General features: G+C 42.7%; 1 protein-coding gene across 1 annotated transcript in view; it reads left to right on the top strand.

Moving 5' to 3' along the window:
- Positions 1-16821, top strand: part of FBXL8 (F-box and leucine rich repeat protein 8) — a 48148-nt gene extending 31327 nt beyond the window's left edge. The window contains exon 3 of the mRNA XM_082270360.1: positions 15619-16821. Within this exon, the coding sequence (XP_082126486.1) occupies positions 15619-16618 (1000 nt within the window). The 3' untranslated portion in view covers positions 16619-16821. The remainder of the gene's footprint in view (positions 1-15618) is intronic.
- The last annotated feature ends 466 nt before the right edge of the window (positions 16822-17287 follow it).

The following is a 17287-nucleotide window of genomic DNA, read 5'->3' as shown; positions in this document are numbered from 1 at the left end:
TATGTGCCTCTTTATACAATCCAGCCTCCAGTGCCACTCCGAATGTGAGGCTTTCCCCTAATTCATGTACCTGTAAGTACAGGAACGCCGCCCACACTGTCATTTGTCCTAGACAGTCTTTATAAATTCACTTACACAGACGTTTATAAGCTGACGTGGATTAACCCTTTACTGCGTCTCAAACTAGCGAAAAAAAAAAAAGCTTTTGGTCAAGTGCAGTAACCCAAAGCAACCAATCGGAGTTCACCTTAGCTGGGCAGACTTTACAAAGCGAAACTTAATTGACAGCTATGCCTATGGCTTATGATAAGGCTAAAATGGAGCAAACTGGAACTGCTTCACAGCATCTGGTTCCGCTTTACTTATTACTGATTACTTACTTACTGATTGGTTGCTATGAGCTACAGTATGTCATCTTTTTGTTTAGATTACATATATGAATGCAGCCCCTCCAGCACAGAGGTATTAAACTTAATATTATCGTTGGCTGCATCAGCATTATGGTTGCCCTTGAAGGGCCAGTTTTATCTGTAAGACTTGATGTCCAGAGCACCCCTACCCCTCCTTGCATCAGATTTCAAGAGCCCCAGCTTCGCCACCATCAGAAGTCAAGAGTCCCCCACCCCTCCTTATATCATAGTGCACCCCCCTTACCCTGTGCTGTTGCTAGGAAGAAACTGGAGGCAGAGCTAGGAAGCGGAAAGTGCAGGGTCTGGAGGAGGACTGCTGGAGTCTGCTGAATGCTGAGAGCAGGGGAGGTGTAGGCAAGGGGATGCTGTGCCTATGCCTGCACAGAGAGGCACAGGATTTGGCGGATTTGTTCTGTCTTCCTCTCTGCTGCAGACCGCTGAGACAAGGTGGGGACAGAGATGAGGGGTGTGCTGCAGCTGCAGGAGATGTGCGAGGGCCACATGGAATGGTCTGGCGGGCCGGATTTATCCCCCGTGCCTTGTGTTTGACAGGTGCTCTAGCATGACCGCTCCCATAAGGTATAATATAATCTGCTCCTGAACTGCTCTCCAGTAGCTCAATTTGCCAAGAGTTTTTTTGACTGACAGGTGATTTGAAGTGTCTAGTGTAGAAGTGCATACATTATAAGTAATTGGTAACACTTCAGCCTCATGCACATGGAGCTTAAAAAACCCTGTTTAGGCCTCATGTACACGGGCGTAAAAAATACTGCTGCTAAGAGTGTTTTTTTTTTTTATGTCCATGAAGGTAGTTGCATGTTATTTAATTTGGCCATGCACATGCTGGCATTTATGTACATTATATGCATGCATAAAAAAAAAAAAAAAAAAATGCCCCTAAACCTGTTTTCGGTGCAGATTTCAGCATTTTTTTTTTTTTACATGTAAAAATGTGTCTAAGCATGCATAAGCGTGCATGTAAATGTATTCCAATAGTCAGAATAAACTAATATTCTGGCCAGTAGAATGCATTTACGCTGATTGTAATACATGCATATAAGCATATGCATACGCAACATAGGCATTCTTTCTGCCAATTCCAGGCAGAAACCCCCCCCAGCATATTTGGAGTGTTTTAACGTTTGCATGAGGCCCTATACAGGCGTATAGGTTTTTTTTTTTTTTTTTTATGCCTGTAAAAGTGCCTCTATGTTAGCCTTGGCCATGCACAAATAGGCATTTACAGGCACATTTAAAGAGAAGCGTTTGCGCGTTCTGAGAAAGGTTTATGCGCAGAGAAAATGCACATAAATGCACAAGCGCATCTAAATGTGCATAAACGTGAGCGTGAATATATTCCAATGAATAGAATAAATTATTATTCTAGCTAGTCAAATGCATTTTTGCTCAAACACCATACGTTCATACATACTGTATTGTAACATTAGAGGTTTATTTTCTGACAGAAGCCTGTGTGCTTGAGGCCTTAGAGCCTGTTCATACTAGAATGCAGTGCAGGAAAGCCGCGTTCCCGTGTGGCTTCCTGCACTGCATTCCAATCGCAATGCCCTTGCGATCTGCTGAACGGGTCAGCTCAAAGTTAATGCCAACCCGAATACAGGTCCAAAACGCAGCGAATTTGCCTGCCCTGGATGGCATGGTACAAAAGTATCACACGATTTGGTCATAATGCGTTCAAAAAAGTAGTGCATTCTTCTTATAGACTTCCTTTATAGACTTTTATTATTGTTCACCTAATCTTTTGGCGCTGCCCTCTTGTGTATATGTAATTTATGGTGTGTAATCTTACCTATTGTGCTGGCTGCCGTACTATTTTTTATTATTTCATGCACTACTTTTGGTGTGGTGCAGTGCAATTTCAGCCTATTCAAAATGAATGTGGCTGAAATCCCACTGCACAGAACTGCATGTGAATCGCACAGGAACTATACAGCGTTCCTGTGCGATTCACATGCCGTTTTTAGTGTGAGTGGTTCCAATAAGCTGGGTTCACACATATGCGATGCAGGACCAGCCTCCTTCTGTGCTGGTATCCGCATCATATCAACTCACAGACAGTTCACACTGCTCTCTGTGAACCGCTGCGGGTGTCATTAGAAAGTTAATGACACCCCCAAATCAGTTTGCAGATGGCAGTGCGAACTTTGAACTCAGACAAGAATCGGATCGCATTTGTGTGAAAACCCATGCGATCCGATTTCAGTGCAGACCAGAAAAAGGTCTGAATGTGATGTGAATTCAGCCATACAAAAACTGTAAGGCTGAAATCGCATCGCAAAGATATCGTATTTGATCTGCACAGCAATGCAGTGGGAATCACATGTGATGTCTGTCATTGCAATAGTGTGAATCCAGCCTAACAGGTACAATATTTGCTAACATACGCAGAGATCACATTTTCCCTTTACTATGAGTTCATTACAATGTTGCAGTCTGGACACTGGGAAAGAGGAGAAGGAGGAAAATTATCAATTTTTTTGCATATACCCAAATACTGTACTTATTGGTTAAGATAGCATCGCCATGTACATGAGTTCAGCAGCACACCGCTATTGATGCCAATGACAGGCTGTCCACTGCATCTGGGCTGCCTTTGCTGGAGGAAATATGCCAGCCATTACTCTTAATGGGCTGCGCCGACCCTTGTGCAAGACCCCCTTTATGTGGGCTTAGATGAGGTCTTCATTCTGCCAAAGTAGAAAATAGCATTTTTGTACGATGGCACCTCTGTTCATGCCAATGACAGGCTGTGCGCTGCACCTAGGCTGCCTCGGTGGAGGAAATGTGCGGGCAATTACATTGAACAGCCTCAGCCAGCCTATGTGCAAGAGTACAGAATCACATGTCTGGAACACAAGGACTGCTTTTTAAATGATAAAAGGTGGAGCGATTTTGAAAAATAATAATAGTAATGTATACAGTGTCTGTGACATGTCAGGATTGTGAAAGGTCAGTTTTATCTCAGGAAGGTACAGAGAAGTACATGCCATAGTATTCTGTACCCTATGCAGGGCTTTTTTTTCAGCGGGAACGCGGGGGAACGCAGTTCCGGCACCTCCTGTCTGAATGTATGCAATGGCAAAGGGGTGCTGGGGTCAGTGGGGTGAGCTGAATAGCCTATTGATGCTAGCTGCTGGGGGATCTATTGTTGCTGGGGGGAATCTATTGTTGCTGGAGGGCATTTTGTTGTGGGGGGGCTACTGTTGCAGTGGAGGATTTATTGTTGCTTGGGGGAACTATTGTTGCTGGGGGGCTATTGTTGTTGGGGGGGTCTATTGTTGCAGAGGAAGATTTATTGGGAGGCGATTGTTGCAGGGGAGAATTTATTGTTGCTGGAGGGATCTATTGTTGGGGGGTCTATTGTTGCTGATTCCAGGGAATCTATTTTACTGCTTTTCTAGTTATCATTAACAAATTCCATAGAAATTACCTAGAACCACAACATGATACTTGGTTCTGTATTCTCTAAAATGGGGGGTACTGGGAGGTGGGTAGAGTGTGGAACCAAAGGACAGCGCTCAGGGGTGGGTAGGGGGTAGAGACAAGGGGTGACTCAGAAGAGGGGAGTACCTGCACCTATTCCCGGAGAAAAAAAGCCCTGACCCTATGTATGTATATTGTCATGTTGGAGGGTGTGTGACCACAGAAGGATGAGTTTATGGGCTGTTCTCTACAGGTAACTGAAATTGTGTTGTCTCTGGCAGAAACATATAAACTATAATCATTTTATAAGGATTTCATTAGTGGACTGGAAGTAGAACTTCATAACGTAGTATTGATGCTATCAAGACAAGTAATTGGAGCAGTGATACACCATCAGTGTTGCCATCCTACCAGATTGAAATTTACTGACACAACACCCAAAATTTACTGGCACAGAAAAGTATTTACTTGCATTTAAAAAATTTCTAAAATGACAGTTTAAAGTGCAAGTCACAGTATTTAGGCTATGAACAAGTACAATATGCAATTCGCAATGTGATCTAAAGTAGAAGTCCACCCTAACGCTAAAATCCCTGCATCTACAGACATCCACTATCTTACACTAACCTATCTAACCCTGTAAAGAAGAAATCGCTTTCTTGAAGCCGATCCGAGCCAAACCCATGCTGAGCTGTCAGCTGCAGCTTTGCTGTGGAGGCTGGTGCAGAGGACACATCCGACAACGGAAGCCCCATAGTAAGTCTATGGGTGATGTCACTTCCCATTCATTTTACAGCCGTTGTTGGCTGTTTCCTTTGCAGAGCTTCCACTGCTGGAGACCGGATCTGATCGGCTTTAAAAAAAGGTATGTATGCTGATTCCTTCTTTACAGGGCTAGATAGGTTAGTGTTAGATCATGGATGTCTGTAGATGCAGGGAGTTTAGTTTTTGGTTGACTTCAAGGTGGATATTAGGGCAAAAAACATATTTATTATTTTATTTTCGATATAGTAAGTAAGCAGCTCAGGGACAGGACTCAGGAGGGCAAGAAATTAGAATTAGCAGGCACACACATTAAATTGGCTCTTACAGTTACACTGACAGCAGTGTGCAGCAGTACAGATGATGACACCTCACCGACCCGACACGTCCCTTCCTGACTCAAAGTGACAGTCTCTCTGTACAACAGGTGGTCCTTTCAGTCCACTCTAGTCCAAACAGCACTGACAGTCCCACTCCCGGCTTGCCCGGCTTGCCTTGCTCCTGTCTCACATACCCGCTCACGCACATGAAGCTCCGGCCGCTCCCCAGTCCCTCGGTTCCACCACTTGCCCACCTCACTGTACCACCCCTTTTAGAGAATACAGAACCACATTTTGTGCTACTAAGTATTTGTATGAAATGTAATATACTCCACCCTAACAACAGTAGACTCCCTCCAGCAACAATAGACCCAGTCACACAACAATAGACCTCCCCCCAGTAAAAATAGACCCCCCCGCTCTGCTTGGATCCCTTGCACCATGACATCGCAGTGCACATTCAGACACCGCCTTCACCAGACCCACTGCCCGAACACACTGTAGAAGGCACTCGTATGGTCTCAGCCGGCAACAGACCGGAGCTGCACATGCGTAGCTCCGAGCTGAGCGTCACAGCCATATTTTTTACTGGCAACCTTTTCCTGTCACTGGCATTTACTGGCAGGAGAAAAGTGCCCATTTTTTACAGGCTGCCAGTAAAAATACTGATGGTTGGCAACACTGTACACCATGAGCAAGAGTTTGGAAAACACTGACATAGACCTAATTTAGGAAAATAGTTTTATTGCTACAGGAAACAGCTACACGGTTCCTATATATGCACTTTCATACCTGCAACTATTTGATATATATATATATATATATATATGGTCAACATTTACAAAACAAATTCTACAATGTATTTTAATTTTGTCTAGCCTACTACTTTTAATCCTAATGATTTTGTAAACTTTGTATCTTTGCAAACGTACTCTGTCAAAGATCCCCACACACTTACTCCTTTAATTCTGTGACCCCTATTCACTATGCCCTGTGGGTAGGCACTGCTGTGTCACATTTTACAGAACCTGCCTTTAGACCTAGAAAGGGGCTAAGAAGAAGAGTTTCAGGAGGTGGAGTCAGTATAGGAATCCCTGCTTGCAGACTATAAGGTACCATGGGATATGTATTCCTTAGGAATTTAAATTAAACAGCAGAGAAGTTGCAAAGCATGCAGGATAATGTGGAAAGAGACGGCCAACAGACAGGCAACACTCACAACATGAAGGATTATATTGGATCATCAAAAAAAAGCTATCGTTTGTATTGTTATTACAATGCTGATGTTCTGAAATAAAAGTGCTGTAACCACAGAACTCCTTTAATTTTGTGCAGTAATGTACACAAATATTAGCACTATTGTCAACATTGTATGGCAGCTACAGTTGTATGATATAGCATGTGTGTATTTAATTATTATTTTTTTTTAACAACACGACAATGGATCTGATCCGTATATAGCAGCCTTTCTCAACCAGGATTCTAAGGAACCCTGTGACTGCTTCAAAGATTGCTAGGAGTTCATTGAGCTGTGGCAGATTGATGTCCCTCAGGATGGTGCATGCATAATTCTAGAGTCGAGGTCACTTGGTAGATCCATCAGAGTGGGTCTAGTGGAGTTTCTCCTCTAGCCTTTTCAGCTGGCAGTAAGGGGGTATTGTTCCCTCAAATCTCCAAAGTAAATTATTTTTTACACTAACTTTCATTGTAAGGGGGGTACGCCTCCCACTTACCTCCAGTGTAATACCACCAATGTAGAATGGCCCTGCACCTCTGGTTCACATTTCTTTTCTGCTTGCTATTAATATTGTTATTATGCTTTTATTCTTTATGTATTGTTAAATTTACAACCATGTACAGCTAGCTGCCAATACAAGTGAATACTGTATGTGGCTTTGGGTGAATGATGCAGAAGCAATAGGCATTTAGAAGAAACGCGTACAGCCGTTCACTTGTATTGGTGGCTCTATGCAGGAAGTGCACACAGGCACTGCGATACGTCCATGTGCATGAGTCCTTACTGGTCATTATTGTTATTAATATACAGTACTTATATAGTGCCATTAGTTTGCACAACACTTTACAAAATAGAGACAATACAGCAAAAATACAAGAGGGTTGAGAGGGCCCTTCTCCTGGTATCTTACAATCTAATAGGGAGGGGCTGGTAGAACGAAAGGTAATAATTTGAGAAATGAACTGATAGGAGAAATAAAAGATTTGCTTTTTAGCTCAAGGCAGGATAGGTTTCCCTGAAGACATGAGTTTTCAGGAATCGCCTAAAAGTGGACAGAATGGATAGAGTGGAAGGATAGTGTAACGGAACATTCCCACAATGTGCTTGTATGCTTCAGTCTAGATAGTGCTTCCTCCAGTCTAGAACATGGATATCAGATATTATTGCTGCAATATACAAGTTTAGCCAACAACTTAGCTTGTATAGCTCTGGAAGATTTATTGAACAGACGCACACACAATATATACAAAACCAGGTCAGGTAAGCCTGATTACATTATCAAATGCAGAGGAAACTGTATACAGAAACATAACTAACCTGAGCTAATTACCTAGCAATCTGGACAGAAACAATAGGTGAATGGGAATCCAGACCTAGACAATGTTATAATTAACATGATAATTAACTCAGCACTGCAACAAGGCTAAAACAAAGTACATTACACATTATCCTAAGTATAAACACAGAACACCTTATTAACAGACATAAGCAGAAGACCCCAGTAGCAGACTGTTTGTTCCTACATTGAAGTACTTGGAATCCACATCTATGCAATACTTTGATAATTTAGAAGTCACAGACTTCATGGCAACGGTCTACAATAGTCTGAGGCAAAGCTCATACTATGTTCTATCATTCTGATACAGTGGAACTAATGTATCATAGACAGGGCTTTTTTTCTCAGAAAATAGGTGCAGGTACTCCCCCTTCTGAGTCACCCTTCGTCTCTTCCCCGCTACCCACTTCTGAGCATGGTCCCTAGGTTCCACCACTTACCCACCTCACTGTACCACCCCTTTTAGAGAATACAGAACCACATTTTGTGCTACTAAGTATTTGTATGAAATGTAATATACTCCACCCTAACAGTAGACTCCCTCCAGCAACAATAGACCCAGTCACACAACAATAGACCTCCCCCAGTAACAATAGACCCCCCCTCAAAAATATGACTCTAGCAACAATAGACCATCAGCAGCAACAATAGATCTCCCAGCTGCCAGCATCAATAGACCCTCCAACAGCCAGGAACACACCTCTCCCTCAACATTAGATCCCTCCCAGCAACATAGGACCCCCCACCAGGAACAATAGATATACCTGGCAACAATAGACCCCCCCCCCCACACACACAAATAGATCCCCACCAGTGACAATAGATCTACCAGCAGCCAGCATAAATGGACCTTCCAGCACACCCCAGCACTCCTTGCCATAAAATACATTCAGTGTTGGAGGTGACATGCAGCCAGGCTGTTAACATTACGGGGTGGATGTTAAGTTAATCACTAAGAATGACAGTGCGTATTTCAGAGGAGAGTAAGTAGGGTAGCCAGGCAGAGACCTCATCAAGGAAACTTAACACCGGTCCAGGAGGCCAATAGATCACTACAATCCTTGAGAAATTGGAGAAAACAGATGAATACAGGGGTAGGAAGGACTTGAAACAGTGACAAAACTATCAGGGTCGCAGCAGTTGCACTTGTGACCAGGCCCTGATGTTCCGCCACTGTGTGTGTGTGGTGTGGGGAGGGGGTGGCCTAAGACCTGACATCTCCCCCTGTACCTCCGGCTGACAGTTCACTATGCAGTGGAGGGGGGGCGGAAGGGGGATCAGCACCTCTATGGTGGCCGCGGAATCTCCTTTCCGGCTAGCAGTTCACTTCACTCTATACAGTGGAGAGGGGAGGGGCCTCTGACCCAGGCAGGCAACAGATTTAGTGCACAAGTGGGTTGCTCTGCTTGTACACTGAAGCCGATACCTGCCTGGGCCAGAGGCCCCTCCCCTCTCCACTATATAGAGCAAAGTGAACTGCTAGCTTTCTCTGAATAAAACCCCCTCACATGTGCTTTCTCCCTCCTAATGCAGTAGCTCTGAGCTCAGCATTTGAGAGCTCGCTCCTGTGATGGTGGAGATGAGTAGCAATGACTGATCCTCACTTAAAGCAGAAGTATAGGCAAAACTTTTTTTTTTTTTTTTCATTTTGGATAGAGTAAGGGAGGGTTATAATCCCTGTCAGGTTTTTTTTTTTTTCCGCTATCTGTCCCATTTAGTAGATTTTCCCTCACTTCCTGTCCCATAGCCAAACAGGAAGTGTGAGTAAATCCCTGCAATTTAAAAGAAATTCCTTGGGAATCCCAGGTCACCAGAACTAGCATCCCCATTGGAAGATTTCACCGCTATTACTTTTTTGGGGACAACCCAAAATTTGGGATTTTCTTTTACTTTCACTTTCAGTGATAATAGTAAACAGGACAAATAGAGAGGGTGAATCTCCCTAACTGGGATACCAACAGCAATAAAAACCGATAGGTTCTAATTTCACTCCACTCTATCAAAATTACACTTTAACAACATCCTAGCAAAGTTCTGGGAGTTTTCCAGTCATACTTTGGGAGGTATGTAAATGGTCAGAGCTGCCCATATTGTTTTTAACTATCTTCACAGGCATTTTTTTGTTAAAGGTGAACTAACCCTTTAATTGTATTTTCATTTAGATTTTTTAATCTGCTTTTATTTTTTTTAATTCATTTTTGACTAGAGTTCTTTATATATTACTAAGCTATAAACAGTTTTTTTTGGGTTTTTTTCTGCGTTTAGTTGCAAATCCTCACGATTACCTAAATTCTCCTAACGAAGGCAAATAGATGGAGAAAGATTCCATGTTGAAACAAACTCAATAAGAGCTGATGTGTTCCAAAACTTTCAACAACAGGATATATGATTCAGACACAATCTGCACAGTCACTTGGTTGACATCACTATTCAAATATTGAGGCTTCGGAGCTTTTTATGTTTCAATGTATTTATTGGTTTTATCATTCTGTTTAAAAGATCCAGTGCAAGCATATAAATCACCCACGCATGGGCTAAAGATTGATCATGTATTACAGAAGAGTCCATAAAAAAAATTACAAACATACCAACCATCGAAAAACAATTCTATACTATAAAGATAGTATCAAAGAATAACGAGTGCTAAAGAAAAAAAAGGCCATTATTCACGGCCTATTCATAACCGTCCCTGGGGTGGCACAACTTCTGCCATCAACCCCAGAGGACAGCGTTTGTAAAAACAAACAGAAGGAGGTGCCAGAAAAAAAGTTGGAAGAGAGAAAAAGAGGAGAAATAAGATCCAGAGAGAGGGTAAAAAAAGAAAGGAAGATAACTCAATCTCAGAAGTTTCGGCAGTGACAGTCAGATAAAGCCCGAACAAGCCAGTCGAAGAGAGGGAAATTCAAATGAGATCCATGGTTCCCAGATCTTGAGAAATTTGGAATGGGAATCACTCACAATACTAGACATCTGCTCATGGAGCATTAGAGCGGTCATACGCGACTTAACCCCTTAGAAGGCAACACATGGGGTCTTCCAGGCATATGCTATGACCTAAAATAAAAAGGTAAGTGGCCAGCTTCTGCTGGGGCGCGTATAAGCCAGGTATTGGGCAATGCAAAAGGGCCAACTTGGCATCTCTGTGGGCCGTTAGATGGAACAGGGTCTGAAGCAGGCTGAAGATCTGGGACCAAAACCACACCAGTCTGGGACAGGACCACTATGTATGGAGGACATCACCCCTTTCCCACGGTTGCGAAAGCGTCTATAACCACTTGCCGGGTAGGCATGAACAAGTTGGGCAGGTACCCAGTACTATCTGAAAGGACCTTATATGCAGCGCCAAGCGTATTTGTATTAAAGGAACATTTTGCAACTGTTTTCCAAACCTTGCTCCAGTCTGCCAGATCTATTGGGGACTGGAGGTCCAGCTCCCATTGAGACATGTAGGTGAGGGATACTGATGACGGGCGTCCTGACACACGTGTTCAAAAAAAGTTTGCGATAGGGGTAGAAAGATGCGCGGCCCAGGGCAGCAATCAAATATTTTAGTTGAAGAAAGCAAAAGTGCTCTCTTGGCGGGGCCTCATGCATCCCTTGGATGACCTCCCAGGATAGGAAGGAGCGGGGGAAAAAAAAACCTGTACCCACATAAAGCCTTGGGAGAGCCACCAGGAGAAAGCCCAAGTCTCTGATAAGCTCAGAGGAAAGAGAGGGTTGTGAGTAATAGGAAGTAAAGGCAAAAAAAGGGACATTAAATTGCCTTAATAACGAACCGAGTCCCACACTCTCCGACTATGTAACAGGATAGGGCTCAAAGGGTCCTATCAGTGCTTTTTATGTTGCCTGGCAGCTCATTTGACAATGAAAGAATGTTATCACATTGCTGAGATCTTTTCTTCTTCTTCTTGTAAGCTGCTAAGCGCTGGGTTCACATATATGGATATCGCACTGCATTCCAATTTAAATCACACCCCCCCCCCCCAAACTCGCTCATCCATGTCGTTTTGGACCTTGCTTTGTGCATTGTTGCGCAGTCATGTTGGAACAGGAAGGTTCCATCCCCAAACTGTTCCCACAAAGTTGGGAGCATGAAATTGTCCAAAATGTCTTGGTATGCTGACGCCTTAAAAATTCCCTTCTTTGGAACTAAGGGGCCAAGCCCAACCCCTGAAAAACAATCCCACACCACAATCCCCCCTCCACCAAATTATTTGGATCAGTGCACAAATCAAGGTCCATGAAGACATGGATGAGCGAGTTTGGGGTGGAGGAATTTGACTGGCCTCAACCTGATAGAACACCTTTGGGATGAATTAGAGTGGAGACTGTGAGCCAGGCCTTCTCTCCAACATCAGTGCTTGACTTCACAAACATGCTTCTGGAAGAATGGTAAAACATATTCATAGACACGCTCCTAAACCTTGTGCACAGCTTTCCCAGAAGAGTTGGAGCTGTAAAGGGTGGGCCAACTCAATGGACTAAGACTGGGTGTCATTAAAGTTCATGTGTAAAGGCAGGCTTCCCAATACTTTTGACAGTATAGTGTATATGTAATAATTTTTAATGAGTATACAACTGGAGTGAACGGTGGGTACTTTTACTTGATTTTGGTCTTTTGTCTGAATTTCAAATTTTAAAGCCAATCTCTAGAAAACCTAAAGTGTAATTCTCCTGCTAACACCTATGCTTACTAACCTGTGTTAGAGAGATCTGTATACTTCCCTATTTTCAGGCTGCTCCAGTTGGGTCACCTGATATCCCTTGTGTCAGCCAGCGGCAGCTGCAGGGGAGGATAGAGAATGCTCTGCCAAAGTCTAGTAAAGCCTGGAACGATGACATCACCCATAGGCTTCAATGGCCCTTTCCTTGTCGGTGCTCCTTCCTCTCCCCTGCAGAGGCACTGGCTGACACAGGGAAGCAAGATCACATGACCGGACTGGGTTGAAAATAGTAAGTATACAGATCTTTCTAACACTGGTTTATAAGCATGGGTGTTTGGAGGGGGGAAGGGTCAATTCCCAGAATTCCACTTTCAAAGTGATCCCTTTCAGCGTGGGAGCAGATAATTGCTTGATCATGTCTAGGGGAAATACAAAAGAAAATCTACTTACCCTTACTCCTTCGTGCTGCTAGACCTGTCCATTTTGCATCTTCTCCCACATGCTCCACTGTCAGGCTCTGACATCATAAAGACTAATGTAGGGTCCATTGCAATGTGCTGGATGTGATGATGCAGAGGGACAGTACACCACAGTGTGAAGAAAGTAATACTGTTCAGGTAAATACAACTGCTTCTTCTCTTTCATAGACTAAATGAGCAGTTAAACTGCAGGTGCAGCCCCACTGCCAGGAATCCTATTCAAATTTCCCAAAGTTGAGATTAAAGATACTATATGTTGTAAACTGCTAAGGATATATTGCGTATATTAAGGCCCCATTCACATAGGGGCGACGCTACTTCGAGGTCGCGGTGCTAGCAGCGCCGTGACCTCGGAGCAGCCGCCACGGACTTCATAACATTGAAGTCTATGGCGGTCGCCTCCTGGTCGCCCCAAAGAAGCTCCGGACCCTTTTTCTAAGTCGGAGCGACTTGTGTCGCTCCTATTAGAACGGGTCCGCAGCTTCCCTATGGGAGGCGACCTGTGAGGCGACCAGGTCGCCTCACAGGTCGCCTTAGTGTAAACGGGGACTTAGACACATATGCTAGTTTCATTTACTTTGGTAAATCTAAATAAATGTAACGATTGCAGAAGAATGAAGAATTGGATTTTGTTTTTCAGTTTTGTGCTTTCGACGTGCCGCATTCTACAGCTTACTAGCTAATGAGAATTTAATACAGGAATTAGTGATTTTAATTCATAATTAACTATTCTTTTTAACAAATTCCAAAACAATAAAAATACAGATGCATCTCATAAAATTTGATTATTATCAAAAAGTTAATTTATTTCAGTAAATCAATTCAAAAAGTGAAACTCATATATTTTATATAAATGCGTTACACACAGAGTGATATAGTTCAAGCATTTCTTTCTTTTAATTTTGATGATTATGGCTTACAGCTAGTGACAAAACAAAATTCAGTATCTCAGAAAATCAGAATAATACTAAGACCAACAAAAAAAAGGATTTTTTTTTTTTTATACAGAAATGTTGGCTTACTGAAAAGTATGTCCATGTACAGTATAGTATGCACCCAATACTTGGACAGGGCTCTTTTTGCATTAAAAACACGTTATCAATGTGGCGTAGCATGACGGCGATCAGCCTGTGGCACCGCTGAGGTGTTATGAAAGCCCAAGTTGCTTTGATAGCAGCCTTTAGCTTGTCTGCATTGTTGGGTCTGGTGTCTCTCATCTTCCTCTTGACAATACCCCACAGATTTTCTATGGGGTTTAGGTCAGGCGAGATTTCTGGCCAATCAAGCACAGTGATACAATGATCATTGCAAGTCCTGCTGGAAAATGAAATCGCTGGAAAATGAAATCAGAATCTTCATAACGCTGGTAAACAGAGGGAAGCATGAAGTGCTCTAGAATTTCCTGCTAGAGGGCTGTGCTTACTTTGGACTTGATAAAACACAGTAAACCAACGCAGATGACATGGCTCCCCAAATCATCACTGACTGTGGAAAATTTGGCATTTTATTTTGAAATTAAGGTCCCAGAGTCTGGAGGAAGAGTGGAGAGGCACAGAATCCAAGTTGCATGAGGTCCAGTGTGAAGTTTCCACAGTCAGTGATGATGATAAAAAAGGCTGAGTAAAAGAAGCCTCAGAAAGAAACACAGCACCATAGGCTGTGTGATCGTTGTGAATGGCAGTGCTGGTCTCAAGAGCACGGGTGTAATGTCCAACCAGGCTGCCTAGCAACAGAGGGACAGATTTTAAAGGATCAAGTGCTATATGTACTAGGTTCCCTGTAGGGCAGGGGTCTCCAATCTTTCTAAACAAAGGGTGAGTTTAATGTCCTTTAAACTTTAGAGGGGCTGGACTTTGGCCAGCAGTAGTGAAAATTGTCCTAGCATCGGTGGGAGTAAACATCACCACATTTGGTATTGGGGGATGAGTAACGCCCCATCATTGGAAGGGATGGCAGTGGGAGAAATAGTGCCCCAAGGGCCAGGTAAAGGCAATAAAAGGGCCGCAGTTTGGAGACCACTGCTGTAGGGAATAAATATAATATAAAAAGTTGTAAGGATACTTATTCTTTAGGACCTTATGCTTGATGTCAGGGGACAGTTAGGCCACAGAAACCATGCTTGCCACATTAAATGTGTTTCTACTCTAAACGCAAATAGAAGGTCTAGCCACCTCCCTAACCAACAGAGTTGTATAAAGTACTCGAAACCCATACTTGAGCAAAAGTACAAGTGCTCGATCAAAAAGTGACTAAAAAAAATTGCTAATCAAGTACTGAAAGTAAAAGTACAAGTATGGTGTTATGTAGTTATTAAAGAAAGAAGTCAAAAGTTTGAACATCATATTGTTTTTTATTATTTCAAATGCAGCTTTTATTTATACATACAGTAGCATTTATTTTCATATGCGCTGATAATACACATGTTTTGAGCTTCATGAAACCTGCCATCTACTGTTCTGACAGTGGTAATTTTTATAATAGTAACGAGTAACTATGCAGCACAAAAAAAAAATATCAGAGTAGAAGTATTGAAATCATCTAAAAAAATGTAGTGAAGTAAAAGTGGAAGTAGGAGAAAAAAATTCTACTCTAGGAAAGTACAGATACCGCCTTTCGGTACTTAAGTACAGTAGTGAAGTAGTTCTACTTAGTTACTATACATCTCTGCTAACCAATAAGGTATCCTGTTATGATGCCACCTGGTATTCACCACAGTATGCAACATGCAAGTGTAGGTACTGGCATTCTTACTGACAAAAGAAAGGGATGCCAAATATGCACTGTATCCTAGTACTATGTAGTCAAAAGGGCTTGGATGGAAAACAAAGGATCAACATGTAAGTCATGCAACTAGCATATCATCCTGAATTCATTAAGAGTAATTGTTCTTGTTAAATGTTCCTCATATGTGTGCAGTTAACGCTATCAATATTTCATTCACATCCTGTATTTTCTTTCTTTTATAGCTGGATAACAGAGGATCAGCTTCAGTCCCTGGATGGCTTGCAAAATTTCCTTGGTCAGATTAGACAATTGAAGATTGTGTTTGACCAATCCAAAGAAGCAAATAGGAATAATGTCATCCAGGTGCTTAAATGTTTGGCCAAAGAGGGCAAAAAGTTAGAGAATCTGACCATCATGTGTTGTGGGGAGAATCCTTTGTTTTACTCCGGCTTAGAAATTCTAGACAGCATTATGGAACTGTGTCGTGAAGGAAGCCTGGTAGACCTCCATCACATCGACTTAAGAAAACTTCCATTTACGCTCAGCGATGGTTTTACAAGGCTCATTGCTAAAGGAAGTCCAAATCTCCGTAGCTTGTACATCAACAATAGAACGCTGGTTTGCAAAGTGACTCCTGACACTCTTATAGATGTCTTACAAAAGTGTCCCAAACTGACTGTTCTAGGTGCCTTTTGTTCCAGTCTTTCTGAAGATGTATTCCGAGAACTGATGAAGCCAGAAAGACCACCCTTTAAACATCTGGATATCTTGTGTAAACGTCTTGATAAATACCTCACTGCTATTTCTGATGAGGTTTGGGGAGCACTTTGTCAACACCAACCTTCTCTGTCTGTGGATATGGAGTTTGACCATACTGTCCTAGCATGGAAAATTCCACGAATCCTAAAGCCAAATATCCCTGTATATACATTACATCTCAACAGTTGCAATCAAATGACAAGACAACTAACATGTGTCAGTGACCACTATGTGAAAACCCTTAGGAAGCTTGTGATACAGACCACCTCCTCTAGCGGACTCAACTCCGCTTTGATTGACATAGCGACAAAGTGCCTTCAGCTGGAGGAAATCCACTGCTACTGCGTAGTTAGCTCTGATGTTTTTAAGGCTTTTCTAACACACTGTCCTCGTTTGAAAAAATACACTCTAAAAGTTGATAGGGAAAGTTATCCTTGGAAGGCAACCTTTTGTCAACCGCCATCTACAAAAACTATAGCTTAACAGGAATTTTAGAGACAAAAACGCCTTGTGTGATTAAGGGTGCATATTCCTGCTAAATGTTAAAGAACTGTATATCAAAAACCAAAACAATTTCTTAACCATTAGGCTCAGTCTACTCAACTTCAAAAATACTCATTTGCTGTGCTGTCCATGTGTCTGTTTGGACACTCTGGCCTGAGTACACCTCCGCACACGCGCTTCCCCTAAATGAATGTACTTTTAGGTACTAGTGTATGCTAATCCCCTGCTGAGCTGAGCGCATGGGCCAGATGACAGGTTTTTGCCCGCTCTGCTTATGCAGATTGGGGGCACAAACACAACCCGCTCTGCTCTATGGGCAGCCAGATGTAAACAGACAGGCTGTCCGTTTACACCCGACAGCTGTCCAATCCGGCCAGACGGAGGGGAGCTGATCCCCTTGCATTTTTTTTGCCGGATCAGGCTTGGAGGTAGCTGGGTGTAAACAGACCCAAGTCCATTTACATCTGGTGCTCCATTGAGGAGAATGAAGGATTCGATCATGTCAGGCTGAAAAACAGAAAGATGGACCTGATCGGACCTCCCGTGTGAATGGCCTAAGTAAATTTTTTTTTTCCTGTAAAAGAACCTCTATGTTAGCCTATGTGGCAATGCAAACAAAGGCATTTTACAGCTATATTTGAAGGCACG

This window comes from Pelophylax lessonae (genome assembly GCF_965119305.1).
Source record: "Pelophylax lessonae genome assembly, chromosome: 10".
Taxonomy (NCBI): Eukaryota; Metazoa; Chordata; class Amphibia; order Anura; family Ranidae; genus Pelophylax; species Pelophylax lessonae.
This window is presented reverse-complemented; position numbering and strand designations above follow the sequence as displayed.